We start from the raw sequence: 23,749 nt of genomic DNA, 5'->3' as shown, positions 1-23,749 counted from the left end.
TCCGTGGGGGCTTGCAACATGCTATATAACTAGTATTTAATTTAAGTACTAGATAGGCAAGTATGTGAAATTATTGCTACTAGATGAATGATAGGTAAGTAATGAGGGTAGGTGAAAAAGATAATAACTGTAAAAAAATCATCTCACGCACGTTCAAACGGCCTCAAATTAAGATAACCTGTGTTATGGGTACCAGAGATTGACATACTTATATACGTTTTAAATATACGCATCTATAGATTAAACACCCAGACAAAGAGTAAACAAACCTGCTCATCACACGAATATTTGCCAGGCGTGTCAGTCATATCGCATTATTTATGATACCAACGCATCTGTTAATGCCGCCTCGTCTTAATTAAAATAAGATTATTTTTACTAAAATACTATTGCTACAAATTATGTACCTCTTATAAGCCCATTTACTCTAAATATATATTTTCTTGCTGCTCAGGTAGCAATTTCGGTCGGTACCAAAGATAAACAGAAAAGTGGAGGAAGCGGTCCGTGTTCTGGACTGGGTAAGAAAAGATGATGTGTTTTTTTTGCGTAAATTTGTTATATTATAACATTTTAAAGGACAATTTTCTTTATACGATAAAACAATGTTTTTTTAAAATATAAATTATACACTTTTATGATTGCATATTTGTTTTATTTATAACTATATTATGCTTATTACATGGACCTGTTTTTAAGAAATAAAACGAATAAAAATAATCTCTAACTTAACACATACATGTTAGAAATAACGTATATATATAATATTTTACTAATTGTTAAATTTGACAATTGCACTGAGACAGCATGAGTGGGAGTTGAGACTCAGAAAGTGTTCTACAGACTATACGACTTCTTTGCTAGGTGTCGAGATACCTAAAGCTTCTTCGTAGCCCGTTTTGGATTCATGCTTATCTAGAAGGAAAAAAAAGATATAATATACACTTTTGTTTTCAGGTTTTTGTCAATTAATTAAATCAGCACAGCTTGTTAATATCTCTTAGTAGCGTCACTCGTTTGTCATTCGATTCACTCGATCGATTTATTTCCTTATTGATTACATTTTTACTGGTGGTAGGACCTCTTATGAGTCCGCGCTTGTAGGTACCACCGCCCTGTCTATTTCTGCCGTGAAGCAGTAATGCGTTTCGGTCTGAAGGGTAGGGCAGTCGTAACTATACTGAGATGTTAGAACTTATATCTCAAGGTGGGTGGCGCATTTACGTTGTAGATGTCTATGGGCTCCTCCTCCTCCTCCTCCTTGCGTCGGTTTCCTCATTACTGAAGGTGTTAAGTGGTCCAGTAACCACTTAACACCAGGTGGGCTGTGAGCTCGTCCACCAATCTCAGCAATAAAAAAAAACATTCCTAATACTGGGTTTTTTTTTCATAATTTAATGACTATTTTATAGTCTTGCATTATTGAATCAAGAACATTCGTTTTATCAACATCAGCTTACAGACATCCACTACTGGATATAGGCTTTGAATGAGGCTAGGAATGAGGCAGGCTGCACCAGGCTGCGCCTTCCATACGTGTGTTCTACGAGCAATTCTCGAGGCTGTATCGGTTACGATAGTTTTTCTGCGAATCGAATCATTCGTGATTCGATTGTCCACGGATATTCCGGGCATAGCTTTCTTCACTACTCTTTGCGTAACTGAGCTTTTTGGTGAGGCCCATTATGATCACGTTTCAGTGACGTACCTCATCATCAGCAACACATTTTGTTCAAAGGCTTGTCTTGAGAGACTGTGTTTTGGATGAGCAGATTCTGCACAGATTGAACGATTGACCTTTTTCTCAATATTGTAGAGTTTACCCTAGGTAAATGTACTCCTCAACAACTTCCGATCTTTATTAGTCCATAGACACCGATAACGTAAATGCCGTCGCCCATCTTGAGATATGTGACATACAGTACATCGGCCGCCCTGCCCTTTAAGCCGGAATGCATTACTGCTTCGCGGCAGAAATACGCAGGGTACCTACCCGTGCGGGCTCACAGAATATCCTACCATCAGCAACTATACGTACATCTATATAAGGGTATATTCTACTAATATATACCAAAGCCTATTGGACTATTCAGTAAAGAGAAAATACGTGATATTAAACATTCGTTTCTAAATAAAGTATCGTGTTAGAACAATTACGATAGCCATAAGGGAAATGTTGCCTGTGCTCAATCAATTAAACAAAAGTATTTACCTTTTTTCGTAGACTTTCGTTTCTTCGATGAACTGGTTTGATCTTTGTTTTTCGACTCTTTCTTTTTCTTGTGTTTCTCAGTCTTTAATGTCTTTCCCTCGTCGACAGTTAATTCAGTATTTTCAACGACATCTTCTTTCAGTTGTTCGCCGTTACTTTTAAAAACTCCATCGATGAGTAAAATATCTTCAGTTTTCTCATTTTTTATCGATTCTGTCGCGCTTTGCTTGCGTTGCTTTGATTTCTTGTCCTTCTTTTTCTTAACAGGTTTATCGGGCGTGTCGTTTTCTACGTTTTTGGATTTCTTTGCCGGTTTATCTTTCTTTTTGTCTAGCAAACCGACGCCGGGGGACGGATATTGTTGGAGACGTGACGTAAGAAGCTCGTCTTCGCGTAATGGCCTTAAAATAATAATAATTATGATTTACAAAGTTTTATTCGATTTTAGGTGTACAGTTCAGATCTAACGGACGTGCCGCGTGTAGCAGCGAGTAACGACACATCATTATGGATCCTCCCGATCCATTAACGGTGCTTTTAGGTACATCAAGCACCGGTCATCGTTCTCGTCGAACCCATAGACACAGCCCAGTGAGTTTCTCGCCGGATTTTCTCAGTGGGGCGCGTTTCCGATCCAGTGGTAGATTCCGCGAAGCACGGCTCTTGTTAGGGCCAGTGTTAGCAACACTTCCGGTTTGAGCCCCGTGAGTTCACCTACACGTCAAGAAGAAGCTGAAATAGCCTCTCAAGGCTATCAGCATAGGTAGGAAAAAAAGCGAGCAACGGTAGTAACTGCAAAGTATAAGCTCTACTGTACCTGTCGAGGTCGAGGTCGAGCGCGTGGTGCGGGTCGTCGTGCGGCGGCGGCGGCTCGTCGTCGGACGGCGCCGCGCCCTCGGGCATCTCCCCGCCCGCGCACACCGCCGGCCGCCGCTCCCACTCTGCACACACACGCACATACAGGTTACTTACTATACCACCTATACTATACCTGACTTTGTGTTGTATAGATACATACGGCAATTCAAGCCGATTATTATTCGTTTTTCGACAACATTCATCCTCAAATTAGCCTATATATGTGGACTTTTTGGCGAGAACGCGAGGATTGAAGTTGTGTGATTTGTTTTATTTTGTCCATTTAGTGTTTCTTCAGGTTTAAATGTATAATAGCGGTGGTTTATTAACTGTTTAATATCTGTGAAAGTGCACAAATGTGGGATAATGAAACAAAGCCGCTGAACGTTACTTCTCGTGATCCTCCAAAAAGTCCACTGAAAAAATCTCAGTAAATGGCCACCATTATACTAAGATTATATTTCATCCCATATCATCTCGTCTCATTTCATTTAATTTCATTTCACTCCATATTATAATTTTTCATAAAAATAAGAATATATATTGAAATAAAATATGACTTAAAGGTCTTAGTTACCAGGTTATAAAATCCCTTAAAAAATAGCCTACCATAATATATTATTCTGATCAAGAAGTTTGAAAACATAAAAATGTTTATTTCTACAAGTTCAAATGTGCGTGTGAGAACTAATAAATCATATCTGTAACTATCTAGAAAATACGAAAAAATTATTTGGAACTTTTCACGTATCTGAATTTGTCGATTAAACTATTGGCACTCGAATAAATATATAATTTGTACTTTTAAGATTAAATAATAGTTTAATATGACTCGAATCGATGTAAATTCTACTCGACTCTCAATTCATTTTGCGTACAACAACAAATTATGACATGAAGCCGAGCAGCCATTGCTTGTAAAAATATTTTGACAATCATCCAGTTAAAAATTCCACGCGTCAGTAGGTTTATTTTAGCGATAAACTTATTGATCAAGCGATGATAGAAACAATATGAGGTAAGTACCTTCGCTCTCAGAGTCAGTGGAATGTTTGTCTTGCTTCTTTGTCTTTCGCTTCTTTGTCGTCCGCTTCTCCTTCTTCTTTTTACTCGAGCTCTCTCGAGACATTAAGTACTTATCTGATCGTTTAGCTGAAATTATTACAATTTATGGAGTACAATAAGTAAAATAATGTGAATGTCGATATAATATAGATTCAGAAAAAAAGTTACAACTAGGATAGGATTTTTTTTTTATTGCTTAGATGTGTGGCCGAGCTCGCAGCCCACCTGGTGTTAAGTGGTTACTGGAGCCCATAGACATCTACAATGTAAATGCGCCACACATCTTGAGATATAAGTTCTAAGATCTCAGTATAGTCACAACGGCTGCCCCACCCTTCAAAACGAAACGCATTACTGCTTCACGGCAGAAATAGGCGGGGCGGTGGTACCTACCCGTACGGACTCATACCACCAGTAAAGGATAGATTAATGTTAATTACTTCGGGTACATCGAACGTAAGACTTAGTGAATAATCGCTATAAGGAGCTAGAAATACCCGGCCACTGTTCGTTGATTGTTGGATAGGTAGGCAGCAATTTGTCCCTGTCCCAGCCATTGCTGACGTCCATTAGCGACGGTAGCCACTTACCGTCAGATCAGGCCGTATGCTCGTCTGCTTACAAAGGTAATTAAAAAATATATATTTATAACTAGAACTCAACAACTCTACAGTTTAAACTAAATGGATTATACGACGCGCGCGCTAACAGAATACAAGCAAAATAAGATAACCTCTATAAAAACCCTATTATATTGATATATTATATAAACGATAAAATACATAATAGCGATGCTTTCTGTTTTTTTTTTCCAGACACACGTTTCGTTTTTGACATAAAACTGACAGACAAGCACGCACCTAATAGTGACACCGTGGACCTCCCAGACGCGTCCGGGGGAGAGTCGCAACTGAATAGTATCATAATATAATGTACAGTACAGATCACTGGTAGTGTTGTGGTGTAATGTAACGTCCACTCACTGTGTATTTGCAGCGGGACTTCGAGTGCGATCTCTGCTATTGGAATGTCGTCTTGTTGGTAGGAGCGCGGCGAGTCGTCTTTGAGGTAGTGCGGGTTGTTGGCTTGTTCTTGACGCCGCGCTTCACGTAACTGTTTTACAAATAAACCTTCGTTATAGTTTACGTCACATGAAGTGCACTTACGATCTACTATCGGTGCTTTTAGGTACCACAAGCACCGGTTACCGCCCTCGTCGAACCCGTCGCTTGCGGCGAAGGGCTCGACGAGAGCATTAACCCATAGACACAGCCCACTGAGTTTCTCGCCGGATCTTTTCAGTGGGTCGCGTTTCCGATCCGGTGGTAGATTCTGCGAAGCACTGCTCTTGCTGTGGTCAGTGTTTGAGCCCCGTGAGTTCACCTACATGTTAGGGCGAAGCTGAAGTAGCCTCTCAAGGCTATCAGCTTAGGTAGGAAAAAAAAAGAAGAAAAAAAAGAGCACTTATGCTGTACCGCTTCTTTCGATACCGACATTTTTGAATATAGAGTAGGCATTTTGAAATATAAAGTTAAAATGAAATGAATAACCAATTGTAGACGCGTGGTGTCAAAAAAAACGTCCCCAAAGTCAAAACAAGTATGAACTATGTACTGAAATACTTTGTGCAACATACGTATTTTGTGAGGCAGCATAGTAATTCGTAGGCAAGCTGCTAAATTGCAATAAGTTGGCTTGCAATATAAAAATCCACCGTCAACATCATTCTTGTTTCGTTTTTGAGGAAGGTTTAATACACTCTCTGTATGCAATGAAATAAAATTTCTGCTCTCTTTATCTATTTGTGTTTGAGAGTAACAGATGGTATCCGTTTTACAACGAGGACCTGGTATTTTTTTTCCTACCTAAGCTGATAGCCTTGAGAGGCTATGTCAGCGTAACCTAACAAGTAGATGAGCTCACGAGACTCAAATCTGACGATTTTGCTAACACTAACCCTAGCCAGAGCAGTGTCTCGCAGAAAACCCTAGTCTTAATAACTACACAATCGCTTTCCACCATTTATACCGCCAGTCTCACGTCTTAGTGGCAAAATAATCACTACATACTATAAAACAAAGTCGCTTTCTCTGTCCCTATGTATGCTTAAATCTTTAAAACTATGCAACGGATTTTGATGCGGTTTTTTTTTAATAGATAGAGTGATTGAAGAGGAAGGTTTATATGTATAATAACATCCATTCAATAGTGTAGAAATCAATAATAAATTACAGTTTCCGAAGCGAAGCGAGGGCGGGTCGCTACTAAAGCTATAAATTGAATAAAAATTGATGTTACCATGTCAAGTTCTTCGGGAGTGAACTGCGCCGTGGGTCGCGCGTCGTGCGGAGCCGGGAACATAGGGCCTCCCTCTTCGCCCTCGCCCTCCCCCTCCGAGCTCGAGCTCTCCGACGACCAGCGGTCGCGCGACAACCACTGTTCCAGGTTCAAGCTACAAAACGAACGTGTCTCTTACGTTGACTATTTACAAACTGAGGTAAGTACAATTTAAAGTAGCTATTCTTATCGTCTAATACAAAAGGCATGTCTTTAAAGAAACTTAACCACCCTGCCTATTTCTGCCGTGAAGCAGTAATGCGTTTCGGTTCGAAGGGTGGGGCAGCAATTGTAACTATACTGAGACCTTAGAACTTATATCTCAAGGTGGGTGGCGCATTTACGTTGTAGATGTCTATGGGCTTAACAACAGGTGGGCTGTGACCTCGTCCACCAATCTCAGCAATAAAAAAAAAAGGTAATTCAGTTCAAAATTTTTATTTTTAAAACTTAAAACCAGTAACCACTTAAAACCAGATGGGCTGTGAGCTCTTCCAATCATATAAGCAATAAAAAATTATTTTTCAACAAAATCACATTAAGTTTATTACGAATTTGAAGTTCAGGTTGTTAAGAAGTTTAAGTCGATCGTATTTAATTTCAAATAGTTTGGTAATATTTTTAACTTGCAATGTTGTTCTGTGCAAAAAATTAAACGATTATTTTTATTGTAGGACCAAATGGTACTATTGGTAGGACTGATATGTGTACAAAAATCCATGGAACATTTCCCTTCATAGCTACTTCCAAAAATCAATTGAGAAATGTCATTAATTGAAATTGGTTAATTAAGTAATGACTAGATGATGACCGAGCTCTGCTCCTTTTTTTTTTTGATAACGCCATCTTGTTGTGTCTTTAAAGCGGTTAGTTGCCCTCAATTAAGAAAAATAGTATTATTATTCGCCAATAGATGTCGGGAAGAGTTGATTATTGAAAACATGAATAAAACATTTTCTGAAAAAAATCGTAGCTAGATCGATTTATCGCCCCCGAAATCCCCTGTATACTAAATTTTATGAAAATCGTTGGAGCCGTTTCCGAGATTCAGATTATATATATACAAGAATTGCTCGTTTAAGGGTATAATAAGATAGTACATACTCTGGCGGCATGGGCACTTTCTTCTGGGCTTTAGGCGCAACCGGCTTTAGTTCCCCATCAAACAATTGAGCTAATTCTTCGATCAAATCCTCCTTGGCATTCTGATTAAGCGTTTCCTCGTCGTCCGCGTTCTCTAAGCCGTTACTGAAACGCGTATTTTTGACATTGAATTAAATTTACTGATGGTAGGACCTCTTGTGAGTCCGCGCGGGTGGGGTACCACCGCCCTGCCTATTTCTGCCGTGAAGCAGTAATGCGTTTCGGTTTGAAGGGTGGGGCAGCCGTTGTAATTATACTGAGACCTTAGAACTCATATCTCAAGCTGGGTGGCGGCGTTTTCGTTTTAGAAGTCTATGGGCTCCGTTAACAATTTACAACCGGGTGGGTCGTGAACTCGTCCACCCATCTATGCAATAAAAAAGTTCAAAACATTGGTTTCAAACATTCAAAACATATATCAACGGCGACATTTGTGTTGTGACTTTTAGTGACCTCTTTGACATATTCAGGATTTTTTTTACTGTAGGTGATTATCAGGCCGTGCTAGGCACCTACTGAACAACACCAAGCACCGTGACTCGATTGGCGTCACTTACTTTGATATATGAGCTCGAAATAACAAATAATGATTATAGATTAAAGGTTATCTTGGCTCTTAATCAATTATTTCGTGTCAACCCGTGCGTTGTTTATTGCGCTACGACGGACCACCTCGGAGGCGAAGGTCGTCTATGTCTCGCATTTTCGCACTCACAGATACATAGATTAATTGAACACCCACAGCCTGAAAATATGTTTCAAAATTCTGTGGATTTATATTCTCAATCTAGAACAGGAGAGCTCATAGTTGATTGAGGTGACACACAGATATAGACCGCTACTTACTGCCAACACATTGCCATTAACTATAACTATACGAGCGTTACCTCTGTGGCTTGTAGCCATCATACAACGCAAGATATTTTACAGATTCCTGAATCTCGCTCACGACATTTTCAAGATAAGCTTGCATATATACAAGTTCCGAACAACGGTCATCGTTCTCGTCGAACCCGTCGCTTGCAACGAAGGGCTCGACGAGTAAATTAACCCACAGCCCACTGAGTTTCTCGCCGGATATTCTCAGTGGGTCGCGTTTCCGATCCGGTGGTAGATTCTACGAAGCACGGCTCTTGCTAGGGTTCGCGTTAGCAACGTCGTCAGGTTTGAGTCCCGTGAGCTCACCTACTAGTTAAGGTTACGCTGAAATAGCCTTTCAAGGCTATCAGATTAGGTAGGAAAAAAAATATTTTAGGGCCGTCGGTCTACCGAGCAATATCAGCCGCTCGGTGGCCTTTGTCGTTAAACATTCCACACCTCTGTTCGTGTTCAACGAGCAGTCCCGTCGCTGAGGGCGGCTCCTCCGCGGGCAGTTCCGCGTCCCCGGGGCTGAGCTCGCGGAGGACCAGCGTCAGCAGCGCGGTGGCGTTATGGGCGCGTTCTTGTACTTCCATATCCTCGCTGCAGAGCAGCGGTCGCAAACCCGCCAGACATTCACGTATGAGCTGTTTCCCAAAAAAAATTAAATTTTATAAAATCATAATAATATTAGTATATTACACCCCTTGGGAAGGAATGTAAGAAAACATGTGATCTGGGGTTTTCTTTTTACTTTCCAAGGGCTGTATACAATTTTTTTGTCCGACACAGGCGGAAAGCGGCAACTTTGTTTAGCGCAGCGGGACGAAAGTTGCCACTTTCCGCCCGGAGGGGAAAAACATTAATTAATTCTTCAATGCTGATATTGAACAAACTGTCAAAGCCGAAAGTTATCTCATTACGCATAACGTCATCCAAGATCAAAAGAAGCAATGACGTAAACTTGTAATATACACATCGATTAGCCACTTATTCGTTTTTAGGGGTGTTAAAATCGGTATCGTTAATAGATTTTAGTTAATGATTAAAAATATTGTGTTTGAGTGACGGTTTTAATTTAATTAAGATCAGTCACAACTGTTTTTGTTTGGTTCTTTATGTTGATTGGCTGTTACCGTACAATGTTAATAAATGGAACACATATTATTTGTATATAATTCTTTGCCAGAATATAATATTTATGTATTACTATTTTTCCAATCCTTATATAGTCAAAGGAATTTCTTCGTTTATAGGGATCTGAGGCGCCAATCTACAATTAGCGAATACATGATTGGATCATCATATTATAACGTGTAAAAACCGTCAGTTGCAATTGTTTCTGCATGTACCAAAACGAAATAACTTCATATAAATGTATTTATTTCGAGTTGAGAGTAAGTACATTATCATCTCCTTATCTTTCAAGTTGTCATTACTCTGCCTACAGAAACAATCATAAGTTACTGTTTTAACTTGATTCAATTTAACGTTTTAATATGGAAGGGAGCATTTACGGTTTTAACAATAGAGAAAGTTAAATTCGTGATCTTGTCTGTATTTTTTTTATTTATTGCATAGATGGGTGGACGAGCTCACAGCCCACCTGGTTTTAAGTGGTTACCGAGTTACCCACCTTGAGATATGAGTTCTAAGGTCTCAGTATAGTACAAAGGCTGCCCCACCCTTCAAACCGAAACGCATTACTGCTTCACGGCAGAAACTGGCAGGGGCTGGTATCTACCCGTGCGGACTCACTATAGGTCCTACCACCAGTATTCGTGAGTAATACTAATAGTAATAGTGTTCGAGATTCGGTCAATTAAATGAAGACTCCGCTAAACCAGTCAGGTTGGTACGGTCTCCTGGTTAAAATTCGAATAAAACTATCGGTGTCACCTCGATGTCCTGATCTCGCATGTTTCGGTCGCGCCGTGCCCGCAGCAACCGTGCGCACAGCTTCAGCGCGGCGTGCACGCACACGGCACGCGCCCGCATGTAGCCGCCGCCCACTCCCGCGCACGCCAGCAGCGGGGACACGGCGCTCAGCATCACTTCCTCTTCCCTGTTCATATCGAGGGGTGAAACACAAAAAAAGGAAAGGGTGGTTTTATGCAAAAATTTTGCAACTTTACAGGAGAGTTATTTAAAATTTTGATAAAAAAATGTCATAACATAAAAACATCTTCAGCCATTTGTACTTAATAAATTTAATTGCAATCCAATTAAAAATATCGAACTGTTGACGGTAATAACAAATAAAACGCATCTTTAATAATTGCAGATAAATGTCGCGTATTAAGCGAAGTGTTGCTTAAACTAGGTAACTTAGGTCTGGATCGAGGGCACCACAGTTACATAGCTACACAGATATTTCAGTATCGAAGAATAAATCGTGATATAGGTTTATTCTTGGATACTGAAATATTACGTAAAATTAATTAGTTTCATCAAATCATATAAAAAAAAAATAAGCATTGACCTGAGTAGCTCTAAGTCGCAATTTCTGATTAACATGCTATTATCGTTTTCGTCTAAATTCCTATCTATGTAATATATAAATCTACAGTGGTTTTTACGGATGTTCCGTTATAACTACTGAACGATGCATCCGATTGACTTTGAAACTTGGTATCCATGTAGAAAATACATGTACTTAATAGATAGGCTAATATTTATATGCGTGTTGGACTCCCTACACCAGTTGCGGGGGCGTTAATGATGAGAATCTTTGTGGGGGTGAGAAATAATAAAGTTAATTTTAATTCGCCTAGCAAAGCGGACGGGTACAGCTAGTACTAAATAACTTTAGGTCATATGTATATATATATATATATATATGTGAAACAGTAAAACGAACTAACTGGCAGTACTCGGACAGCACGTATGCGGCGGCGTACAGCACCTCGCGGGAGGCGGGGCCGGGCGGCGCGGCGGCCACCCGCGCACACAGCGCGCCGCACTCCCGCGCCGCGAACGGACGCACGTCCGCCACGCGCGCGCCCACCTCCGTCAGCTGCGCCGCTATTATACACCCTACACAATACATTGCGGGGTTTAACGAACACCGCAAAACATACGAACAAAAAGTTTAAGTCGTCGTGGCCTAAAGGATAAGACGTCCGGTGCATTCGTGTTGAGCGATGCACCGGTGTTCGAATCCCAGGCGGGTACTAATGAAGGAATAACATTGTGTAATAAAAATCAAATCCGCAAAATTATAATTTGCGTAATTACTGATGGTAGGATCTCTTGCGAGTCCGCACGGGTAGGTACCGCCAGGCTGCCTATTTCTGCCGTGAAGCAGTAATGCGTTTCGGTTTGAAGGGTGGGGCAGCCGTTGTAACTATACTGAGATCTTAGATCTTATATCTCAAGGTGGGTGGCGCATTTACATTGTAGATGTCTATGGGCTCCAGTAATCACTTAACACCAGATGGGCTGTGAGCTCGTCCACCCATCTAAGCAATATATTATACACTAATTAAACTGTAAGTATTCCTTGCCATGTTTAGCACTGGTTTCCATTTCGGTAAGCTCTGCCAGTACCGTGATGTACCACTCGAAATCCACAACGTGCTGGTAGTTGTTTTGAGAACAGATCTCGATCATCCGGGTCAGCAGTTCGTCCCGGTACAACGTCCCCTCGGCACGTTCCATGTGCGACATCAACTTCTTCACTATTTCCATTAAATTTTTCTTGGACACCTAAAACAGCGTATCAATCTTATTTCCCATAATAATTATATCGCGCTCAATGGGAGCGCTTGGCAGCACAGCGGCTAGAATGGCGCAGGATGGTGAACAGCAAAGTACGCGAGTTCGAGGATCAGCGTAAAGCTGACCTTGATTACAAACGCGACCAGTTGAAGGCCCGCCTACCTGCTGCCATAACCTATAATTATGAGAACGGCGTGCTTATGTGCCCTCAATGCGCAAGGAGTTTTGCCGCAAAGATAGGCTATATAAGCCATCTTCGAGCACACGAGCGCCAAATCAACGGATAGGAGTCAAAGTGGTCGCCATGGCCGAAATCGGTCGGATGAATCATATATCGCGCACTTGCCCTTTATTCATATGGTTCTGAATACAACTACACAATCTTATTGAAGTGAAAATTCCATGCCCTGCAGCTAATCAATTACAGTAGATTGGGGGGAATAGGGACTAAAGTTAGAATAGAGACAAGTCTGGGACGTCACAATACTTTTGTTGAAGTGTTAGATTCAAATTTGTTGCCCTGAAAATGACTTTGTTTAGTGTTAGAAAGAATATTAAACTGTTTAATTTAGTCATCAAAGTTTTGTAGCTCATTAAATATATTAAAAAGTTAATTACTTAAAGTTAGGTACCTATCTTAGAACTAAATAGTGCCACCCCTATCGAAAAAATCTATTGTTCCCATACGTAACCTGATTCACCCCAAAGCCAAGATGAATCGGGTCAAGCTAGTTTTTTCCGTTTTTGTGTATATTTTGTAATGAACTATGTAAAACTATGTATAATAATGCATCGTATATAAAAAATTAAAGCCCCGGAGCCATTTTAATCTCAATTTTATTGATTTTACCCTAAGAAAAACCATTGAAATTTTTCGTTGGAATTGGAAAGGGTCCCAATTCCCCCCAACCTACGGTACATGAGCCACCACAACCATAAAATACGTTCGACCACATACGTCTCAATTGTTTGACGCCCAAGAGAATTTGATCTTCAAGCCGCGACCCATGATTGCTGAAGTAGACAGACAGGACAGTGGTACTGACCCGTGTGGACTAACATTCCTACCACCACCATAGAATAGGTTTGTACAGTGACATAATTTAGTCTTCTACTAAGCTCAAGGGTAGACAAACAAAAACAGGGGGCCCATCGACATTAGTGAATGTGTTTTAAAACGGGGCGCGGTATAATCGACAGGGTATTCGCATAAGTTAAAAAAAAGACTTAGAAAACTATGAATTAAAACACAAAGAAATGTGTCATTATTTTTAACCACAGATAGAAAAATAATGTGGAACTGTTATAAGTTTGAGAGCTTTACTTGTGTCTGTGGCAACGTAGTTTCAAAACGGATGCACAAACAATATTAACGGTTCTTATTTGAAATATGGAACAGTGAGTACCTACCTTGTATGGAGGGTAGAAGTAAGGAGAACCGTCTCTGTGTGTAAAAAGTGCCCGTGAAAATCTGCTAAATAAGGGTGGCGCTACAGTAGCAACCGGGTAAATTTTAAAAAAGGCGCTGAGGGTTATTAGAATAAGATAGAGAAATAAAAAAGGACGAAAGAACTGTAAGCAGTACAGAATCACAAAAAGTATTTTATTTAAAGCTGATAAGAAAATGCAATCGATGTCTCCACAGCAATAATTTTAGGTTATATTGACGAAATTAGTTTGAACTACGTAAACATGTGAGGTCTTGTATATTACACTGTCAGTAACTACTCTAATCATTAAATATATTAAATTTCCTAACTCAGCATACTTCAGTCAGCTAATAACTGCTCAATTCATATCATACCCTGTGCCTATGCTAGCGCCATTCTGGAGGATCTTTGAACTGTTATTTAATGCTGAAAGTGGGACACTTTTTCAAGCTTCTCCCATATAAGACGGTTCTCCTTAACTCTACCCTCCATACTACCTCGTCACAGTCCGGATCTCAAATAATGCAATATATGATTTAATAGTACAAATTAGTTACAAAACCTGTAAATGTAGTGATGGAGGTGAAACTGTTAAATTACCAAAATTGTGCATAACATTACATGGTCTATGAAAATAATCAACTCACCATTCCGTAGAGAAGGCCGAGTGCCCTCAGTCGAATCGACTCGTCTTTGTCGTCAAGACACGCCGATACGAGGTCTTTATGAGCTTGAACGGACTTCGGGTGTGACTTGAGTATTCTTGACATTGCCAGCAAGCCCAAGTATTTTACTTAATACAAAATTATCATATTACTTAATACATTAATTATGTTCGGCGATTCTGTTAAACGAAACGATTGCATCCAATTTTAATTGTCATCTCGTCATTGTCATTCACACGGGATATGTATATTGTTGATTTTATATACGTAAATTAGATATATATTAGGTTCAATCGAACTTGAAAGTGCAGTCAAAATTAGCTGTTCCAATCTCTACGTATTACGTCACGTCTACCGTTCAATAGACAGATGTGTGCGAAATTATGGCATTGAGAACTATGCGTTCACGTATAGAGACAAGAGGAAATGGTTTAATGCAAGGATGAGCAAAACACGGCCCGCCAAGCATTTCTAAAATTGAATTATTTTGTCGAATTTCTTCCATCAATTCGTTTTTCTGTTCTTTTCTTGTTTGTTTTATCTTGCATTAAAATGTGTATATTAAATCTTTTCTGTTATTTTGTATTATTTTTTTATTCTAATATTTATTGTAAATAAAGTTTCGTAAATTATTAATAAGAGTTGATCAATATACGGACCACAAAAAAAAAAAAATTGGCCAATTGATTAAAAAGGTTGCTCACCCCTGTTTTAATGAATGTTTACAAGCATTCGAAACTCAGACATCGCAGGGAGTTGCAACAGTGACAAATACTCAAACTTGTCGCAGAGCGTAAAGCCGGCTAGGGCTGGCATTCGTTGTAATAAAACAATGTTACTCTCAATCTTTACCTAGATTTGCTGCAAAGGGTTTGGTCATACAAACCCTTACTCGCTGCTCTCACGCTCTACAACCGTAGGGCATAGGAAATAATATATGTGTATATTACCATTATTGACCTATAGGGATATCTGTGTCAGTTCTTCGAAAAAAATGTTTTTATACATTGTAATCTTTTGAATAATTGACATTTACAATCCGGTGGGTTACTAATTGAAAAGATTTGTATATATTATTCTTAAATCGATTATTCTAAAATCTGTTAAGAGTGGGACCTTACAACTCATGTCTCAAGGTGGGTGGCGGCACTTACGTTGTAGATATTTATGGGCTCCGGTAATGACCTAACACCAGGTGGGCCGTTAGCTCATCCACCCATCTAAGTAATAAAAAAAGAAAATTTACTCACGGTTCTGATCGCTATCTTCAATTAATATTCTTAGTTTCTGTACGCATAGCTGTACCGAGGCTGCGTGTCCCGGCATCCCGCTGCTTATACTGATCAACACCGCTATTACAGTGTTGATGCACTCGTAAAGTAATGACATTGCAGATGTGCTAAACAAAACGTATTTTATTAATAAAAGTACAATAGTATTAGTAGGTAGATAGCGGTTTGTCTCTGCCCCTGACATTGCTGACGTCCATGAGCGATGGTAACCACTCACCATCACGTGGGCCGTAAGCTCATCTGTCTACAATGCCCGTAAAAAAAAATTAAGTGACATTTTGGGTAACTATTTTTGTGGAGATTATTTATATTTAACATATTTTAAGACACTTCAACAACTTTCTTGTTAAAGTGGTACTAGACCGCATAAGTATTGAAACTTATTTCAAAGATAAATATAAAAAAACAACAAGCTTAATCTAGTGTTCTCCAGAAGCAAGTGCTTTAAATGAAGCTATAAAACATCGATAACAAGCAGTGTAAGCAAAGTGATCAATAATTCTAGAAACATTCGTTTACATCGCTGGTTATTTATGAATGATCAACATCACTGTCTTTAATAAACGGCTAACGTATATTTTATAAAATTTGTTGGTCATTTTCATTTATTGACCCCATATTACAATTCCGTAGTGTATGGTCGCCGCCACAACACTTATCGCACTGACTCACCTATGAATTAAATTAGTTAATGGTTCTATCAGTTTCTTGCCAAGCCGAGGCTCTAATGGGGTTAAGGCACCGAACTGCAACAAACATAATGATACTACATAAGACTAGCTTATGTGGTGGCAACCAATAACAAATAGATGTTAAAATTTGCCTCCTAGCTTATGTGTGATATGAATTTTGTGTATAACTGTACATTTTCTCGTATTTTTAATTCGCAAACATGAGGACTCCGTGATATTTATGTGCCAATTAGTTGTGGAATATTTGCTGGCAAAACTTGCAATTTAGAAAAGTAGGCATTGAAATTTAAAAATATTTTTTTAAAGACTTGAGCATAATCTGTAACATTTGTGTGTTCATCGGTGTTTGGTAATTGAAGAGTGAAGTGGTATTTATATAAAGTTTTTAATCGAAAACGTGAGGTGTTGTGAATGAAACTAGCATCTGGATATGAAATTTGAAATACATCTTCACTAGTTAGTTGTACCTGCAAATTAGATCAATGAGGCTTTGTGTTATTTTTCTTCCAATATCTGGCTCATATTGGGTCATTAAACCAAACTGTGAAGAATTTAGAGTTTAAGATAATTTTAAGGTCATTTGATACACTTATTTATAATGATAAATTCGTTTATACAAAAAAGTAATAATTAAATGATGCATTTGATAAAAAAAAATGTTTTGTATACAGTGGTTATCGAAATTATTTTTATAATACAATATAAAAATTATAATCGAATATTTTTCAGTTAAAATTTTTGATTATGAGACTTATCTGTCGCGCTTGAGAATAGATTCAAAAATTCTTCAGACTGTTTCTCCATCATTAAATGCATTTCGTTCATGTATTGAATTGATCATTATAAAATAAAAATTACTGTAAAATAGCATAACGAAAAATATATTATGTAATTGTACATACCAATTTGATAATTTTTATCAGCATCCAATTGTTAGTGGAAGTAGTCATCAATTTGAAGAAAATTGGAGCTAAAGATAAATAATTTTTAGGGTTTTTCCTCGCTAGTTCACAAACAACATTCACTGCTGCCGATTGTACACCTGTAAACACATTTTTCGCATATCGATTCCAATGTCGAAAAATTTTGAAGTCGTCGTGGTCTAAAGGATAAGACGTCCGGTGCATTCGTGTTGAGCGAAGCATCGGTGTTCGAATCCCAGGCGGGTACCAATTTTTCTAATGAAATACGTACTCAACCAATGTTCATGATTGACCTCCACGGTGAAGGAATAACATCGTGTAATAAAAAAACAAACCCGCAAAATTATAATTTGCGTAATTACTGGTTGTAGGACCTTTTGCGAGTTCGCACGAGTAGGTACCACCACCCTGCCTCTTTCTGCCGTGAAGCAGTAATGCGTTTCGGTTTGAAGGGTGGGGCAGCCGTTGTAACTATACCTTAGAACTTATATCTCAAGATGGGTGGTGCATTTACGTTATAAATGTCTATGGGCTCCAGTAATCACTTAACACCAGGTGGCTATGAACTCGTCCACCCACGGAATAAAAAAAATAAAAAAAATTACTTGTTTGTTTAATGTATCTTGATACGCGAGATAGTCAGAAACTAATATATCTAATTAGGTTCTGATAAAAAATTCGATCTTTGGATGATGAAAATGAAAATGAACATGAATATATATTATACCTACAAATGAAAGTTGAAATCTCAATTATATTGTAGTGAAAATGATTTTTCATTATGTGATTTTACCTGGATCCGGATCTTCCAGCTTTTCTTTTAATTTAGGAAATGCAGGTCTAAGTGCTTCAGGATACCTTAGAAAAACTTTATACATCATTAACACAGCCTTCATTCTTAAATAAGGTTTTGTGGAACTCATCTGAAATAAATTTGAATATTGATATATGATAATGTGCTTGTAAAGTAATAATGGAATATAAGAAAACACAAAAGTAAATATTTATTCAGCATTTTGCAAATAAAAAAAAAACATTCATTGTTTATATTACTACTATTCATGAAGGTGTAATTAATCGCAACCAATTTGATTGTTTTTTCAATATTATCTCAATATCAACCAAAGATTATGAATATTATTTTTCATACAGCATTTCATACATTTTTGCTTGTACCATCTGATTTTGAAATGATCTTCCCTCCAATTGTTTCCTTTTTTCTAATTGTGTAAAAATACACTAGAGCTCACAATGAAGTTTGTGTTGAGTAGAGCTCATAGACATCACAATGTAAATACTGTCATCACCTTGAATCGTGAGGTTGAAGTCTCAATTATATTTCATTGCAGTTGTTCCATTCTATAAACTAGAACACATAATTGCTGTATGGAAATAATTGGCAATTGTATAGTGAATTCGCAATTCACCATACAACCACCAGATTCTAAAAGTAAAAAGAAAACCGAAGTGAGGTTGTACTATGAAAATGCGGCTCCATGTTTTCGAGTAAATTTTATGTTTGTCTTTTAAGACACCTACATGCAAAAATGTGGTGGCAGATATTCCAGGCTAACACCATATAGATAATAAGTTATTTTAGAGAAAAAAAAAATTCTTACCAATGTCATGATGTCATTTGCTAAATCTCTAGCTAAGTCATGGGAAATGAAGCAACTCAATCCACTAAGAGCTAACCCAGCTTCATATTGATTTTGAGCATTCAAATCTTTACGAATCATATTAGTGGTTAACATGAGCAGCTCAGAGTCAGCATGGAAGGACTGACTTGCTGCTAAGTATCCAACACGTTTACATGTAAACTTGTTTGAGCTCATTACTTCAATTATGTTAAATATAGCCCATGATATATCATATCCCAGCATCTGCAGCTATAATAATAAAATATTTATTTTAATTGGCTCTACAATTTGTATTGGTTACTCAGAATGGAAGTCATTGTAGAATTTCTTTAGAATCATAAATTGACAACAATCAGCTTCACTCAGCTCTATCAGCTTTATGGCAAGGGTTATGAACAAAACTAAGTATACAATTAATTTAATCAATCATTTTAAGCCATATGGTAAAATCATTTAAACATACTGCCATTGCAAGAAGAAGAGAAAGCTCAATAGACTACTGTAGTGATATGTATAAAAATATCTTACAAAGTTTTTACAAAATACATACATATGTCAATTTTGCAACAGCATTTGCTTTAACAGCAATGTTATCCTGTCGTAGTTCAATTTTTATTTCTTCCATACATTGGGCAATGTACTTGGCCTAAAAGAAAAAAAGTTGATTCATTAAAATATATTTACGTATTTTAATTCATGATAAATAAGACGAATTTCTTGACATATTCGAAGTTTATACAAAAAAGAAATTCATTGAACAAATAATTACATACATATTAGAATAATATCATAATTAATTTAATTAATTACATCAACACATCGGTTCTAATAATGTTCTATTTCCAAATCCGTATTTAAATATAAACGGTAAGAAATTGTGCATAAAGATCATAAACAGGTTGAGCAAAAACTAATATCAATACTAAGTACAATGAATAATGAAAGTATTAAAATAAAACCCATTTTATATGATTAAGAAACGAAGTACTGATGTATGTATAAAATGTACCTCATTATCTTTATTATTTCGGATACCTCGAACTAAATCCGTAAGGTTTTTATCAAACATCCTCTCGAAGTTGCCTTTGACTTTTTTTAAAGCCATTTTGATTCGTATTCTTTCTTCTTTTAACCATCAAATAGAATATGCACAATTATTTTCGATATTTCTCACTGATACATCTTTACAGAACTTGTAAAAATTAAAATTTTCACCACCTACGTCAACGAAGCTTAAAATGACAAAAATGACAAAACTCATCAATTTGTCAAGTAGTAGTTCCATTTTTCTAATAGGTAAGGCGATGGTATCACGCCATAGTAGTCTAAGCTTGGATTCGGTTATATGAAAAATCTGTTAGATACGACGAACAAAGTCTTAATGTTTATTTTCTGAGACTTTAGTGAACTTTTTGAAGGAACTCAAGAAGCCACATCCAGCGACTTTCTTTCGTTTTCCAACATTTGGGCTCTTTCACAGAGGCTAAACAATTAATCAACTATATGGTGTTAACATGAATTATTACACGTTTAAATCTGAAGAAACACAATTAATTAACAAAATAAAACTATTCACACAACTTCTCTCCCTGTTTTCCCGCCAAAAAGTTCTGAATTTCTCAAGTTTTCTATAACTGACTTGTCTATTGGATAAATAAAGAAATTCCATCGCATACCGTCAAATATATTGTACTAATATTCGAAGCAGAAATTTATTTTCCTACAATTGCCTGTTTTCATATATACTGAACAGGGCTTAGGGCTCTAATACTGCTCCTGTATATTAGCATAAACAATTTGACATAGGGAAAGAAATTTATAATTCTTTCGCGTGTTGATTTCCTGCCAAAAATTTGTTGTCATGGTAAGAATTATAAATTTCTTTATTGATAATCATAAAGGTATTATAGATGTAAATAGACTACATTTACGGCTGAACCTTACTTTTTAATATTTATCATTTGAGACGTTTGAAAAATTTTATATTGGAAACTTACGCTAAAATATGGGCCATTCGCATGATAAGTCACGTGGATCTCAATTTGGGGATATCGTGCGATATGAGTTCGTAAATTCTTCCAAATAGTCGATTGAGCTCTCAGTATATACCCACCGTTATAGTGAAATATTATTTTATTGGTGTAAAACATTTATAGCCGCAAATAGAACCGATTGCTGGCGTGGCGACCACGACGTGTCGCCGCGTTTCTTCATAATCGATATGTATTAGTGTGTATGGAGTGGCAACGTGTTGGCATGGGCAAGCGACTGCTTCTTTATATTAACATTTTATTTTTTAATTGTGTAATAAATTTCCTGTCGTAAACTATCCTTTATGCATCTATACCTGTACAAAATAATATGAATGTGTCACATCTACCAGCCTTCCCATGATATCTCATTTTTTCATTTTATTATAGTTTTTTCTTTACCTCATTTATACTACTTCATATAATGGAATACCTACATGACTTTGGTCTTTGTTGTAAAGATGTATTTTTTTGAACCATGTGCCCTTTGCCTTTCCAATGAAAGAATCAATTAAAAAATTACAATTACACTACCGGCTCGTTATTTAAGATGGCCGTTTTGACGTTTGTTCTCATGAAGTTTCGTATTAATAGTTGATTACCATGACATGGGGTAAATTGGGATCCTGGGGTAAATTGGGACAAACCTGCGGAAGATTCTCAAAGTACTTGTAGCACGGAATCTACCTAATTTTCTTTAAGGTAATATTTATCAATGTATAGAAGAAAAACCAAGTTAATTATGGAAGTACTAAACATGAGTTAAGTTGGTCCCAAAAATTCGTCAAATTAAATTTAAAATAGTGGTTGAAAAGTGCGTTTTAAAACAGCTTAAAGAACTTTTAAAAAAAGTGATATTATCGTTGTTTTTTCAATAAGATCACAGTTTATATAAGTTTTTAATACACCTGGAAATACCACAACAAACGGTAAGTTGCAATATTCTTATTTTAAATACAATATTTCGACAAAATAAAAAATGTATATTTTTTCCTTTCTTTTTGGGGAAAATTGGGACGTATGTAGGGTAATTTGGAACGAGACTGGAAAAATTAGGGACGAGAAAACACAAAATTGGAACGCCAAAAGACAAAATAGGGATGGCTTGTTAGGGTTGTCACTGATATCTTATAATAGATTTTTTAGCCTATACTATCACTTAATTGCGTGATGTAAAGAAGGTTAATGTGTTTATCAGTTAGTTTATGTAAGTATTATAGGTAAAAGAAAAGTATATATATAATTACTTTTTTTTCGCGACATTTACCTTGTAATATCTGCCCGGTCGTATGTTCTTTATAGCAATAAAAAAAATTAAAACTTAAAAGAACTCAAACGAATCAAAACTTTTGTTATTTCAGAATCTATTCACGCATCGAATCATGATTTTGTTAACATTCACAATGAACACACACAAATAAAAACAGGCCTCAGATTTTAAATGTACCATTAATTAAAAATCCGAGATATCCAATTATGAGTGAGTGAATTAATTGAGTTTAGTTATTTCGCTTAGAAAGAATTTCTTTTATTTTTGTTATTATTGGCAGTAATCAGATAAAGCTGTTTTTTTATCTTATTCACCTGATATCTCACTCTTGCTCAAAGATTATTTTGAAAATGTTGATTAAATAAAATTGTATTATTGCATTTCCAGTCCTTTTGTTTTCTATTTTTTATTCTATTTTATGATTTTGTTTCAGAGTTGTGATTTTTAAGGAAATTAAATAATAATTTTATAAAATATAACATGCACATACTTTTTTTGATCATTGTATTGTTGATTATCATTCACGTCACATCGCTTCGGAATAGAAACTAGCTTAATTTACACTATGTTGTGTATTGTGCTTAAATTATGGATTGTGCTCATCATTTCGGTCCATATAAATAATTATATGGCACCTACCTATATATCGCAGTACTGCGAGTTGACAACCCTTACAAATATCCCAATTTAACCCTTAACCGTGTCAATTTACCCCGGACGCTGGGTAAATTGGGACGGCCATTATTTTACCGATTATTTCTTTAAAATGAATAATTAAAATAATGTAACGGTTTTTATCACCTAGGTACGTTCAAGACTCAACTTATTTCTTTGGTTGAGCAGTGACTATTTAATTGGAACTATTTTAAAATTCAATCTGAAGGTCGATTTTGTCCCTATTTACCCCATTCTACGGTAATAGCACTGAAGTAGGAAACCTATGGAAATGAAACGTCAACAAAAAATTCGTGCCACTGTGACGTCATCTGGCCACAAAACATGGCGGTTTTAGTGCTGTCCAGAAGATTTTAATGTTAGTAGGTTTTATCGATAAACGTCATTGGCTCATTTTATTTTAAATATTGTTGAGTATGAATGTATTTGTAGAATTTATACTTCAATAGGAAGTAAATATATTGTTATGTGCAAAGATGATGTGATTTAGATATTATGTGAAATCTAAGACGAGTTCGTGCTTCAAATTTGCCAAGTAAACGATAAAACGATTTTTAAAATTTGCTACACTGATTTTATAAAGTTGTCGTTTGCCGCAAAACATAAAGATATGGCGTAGTACAGTGCCATCTGCCCATTTCTAGTATGCTGAATGTTATCGTATTTTGAGTACGTGTTTTTCTTAGACTATTACAATCTATTTTAATTGTTTTGCTGACCTAAAGTCCGTAACACACTACCGCAGCGCACCTCAAGGAATGTGCGCCGCACCATTTGAATCACTCTCACTTGAGTGATTCAAATTTTAAACTTATCAAGGGACCGCCTGATAAAAAAAAACACCTACAGAACATATTTTATTCGTTAGTAAAATTACAAACGTCATTCCTTGTGACTTCCTCTCTAAAATCACTTAATTATTAAATATTTAACGAATTT

General features: G+C 36.9%; 1 protein-coding gene across 2 annotated transcripts; it reads right to left on the bottom strand.

Moving 5' to 3' along the window:
* Positions 1-633: 633 nt before the first annotated feature.
* On the bottom strand, positions 634-20,100 carry garnet (adaptor-related protein complex 3, delta 1 subunit-like garnet). 2 transcript variants are annotated; one of them, XM_028181301.2, is made up of 19 exons: positions 19,845-20,100; positions 19,386-19,481; positions 18,815-19,084; positions 17,989-18,118; positions 17,175-17,314; positions 16,253-16,326; positions 15,539-15,687; positions 14,271-14,416; positions 11,980-12,181; positions 11,338-11,509; positions 10,373-10,538; positions 8,933-9,120; positions 7,577-7,720; positions 6,434-6,587; positions 5,119-5,248; positions 4,097-4,222; positions 3,030-3,153; positions 2,213-2,613; positions 634-915 (listed from the first exon to the last, which is right to left on the bottom strand). In XM_028181301.2, exons 1-19 carry the CDS (start codon positions 19,938-19,940, stop codon positions 845-847), a joined length of 2,979 nt encoding a protein of 992 aa, XP_028037102.2. In that variant the 5' UTR covers positions 19,941-20,100; the 3' UTR covers positions 634-844. The 2 variants fall into 2 exon arrangements, with proteins under 2 accessions (XP_028037102.2, XP_089589059.1); XM_089732933.1 differs by lacking the exon at positions 16,253-16,326 and adding an exon at positions 16,740-16,813 and having other exon boundaries at positions 19,845-20,098.
* Positions 20,101-23,749: the final 3,649 nt, after the last annotated feature.

The sequence above is a fragment of the Bombyx mandarina genome, chromosome 15 (genome assembly GCF_030267445.1).
Source record: "Bombyx mandarina strain Sakado chromosome 15, ASM3026744v2".
NCBI lineage: Eukaryota > Metazoa > Arthropoda > Insecta > Lepidoptera > Bombycidae > Bombyx > Bombyx mandarina.
Note: the sequence above shows the minus strand (reverse complement) of the source record. Positions and strands in the feature narration are given on the sequence as shown.

What these genes read in the sequence shown, in the direction of transcription:
- garnet (XM_028181301.2), bottom strand. Translation starts at nt 19,940, where the DNA reads ATGGCTTTAAAAAAAGTCAAAGGCAACTTCGAGAGGATGTTTGATAAA. An exon ending in GAAATAATAAAGATAATGAG is followed by an intron (nt 19,482 to 19,844) that starts GTACATTTTATA and finishes TTTTTCTTTTAG; the next exon opens with GCCAAGTACATTGCCCAATG. An exon ending in CACTGACTCTGAGAGCGAAG is followed by an intron (nt 3,154 to 4,096) that starts GTACTTACCTCA and finishes GTGTGTGTGCAG; the next exon opens with AGTGGGAGCGGCGGCCGGCG.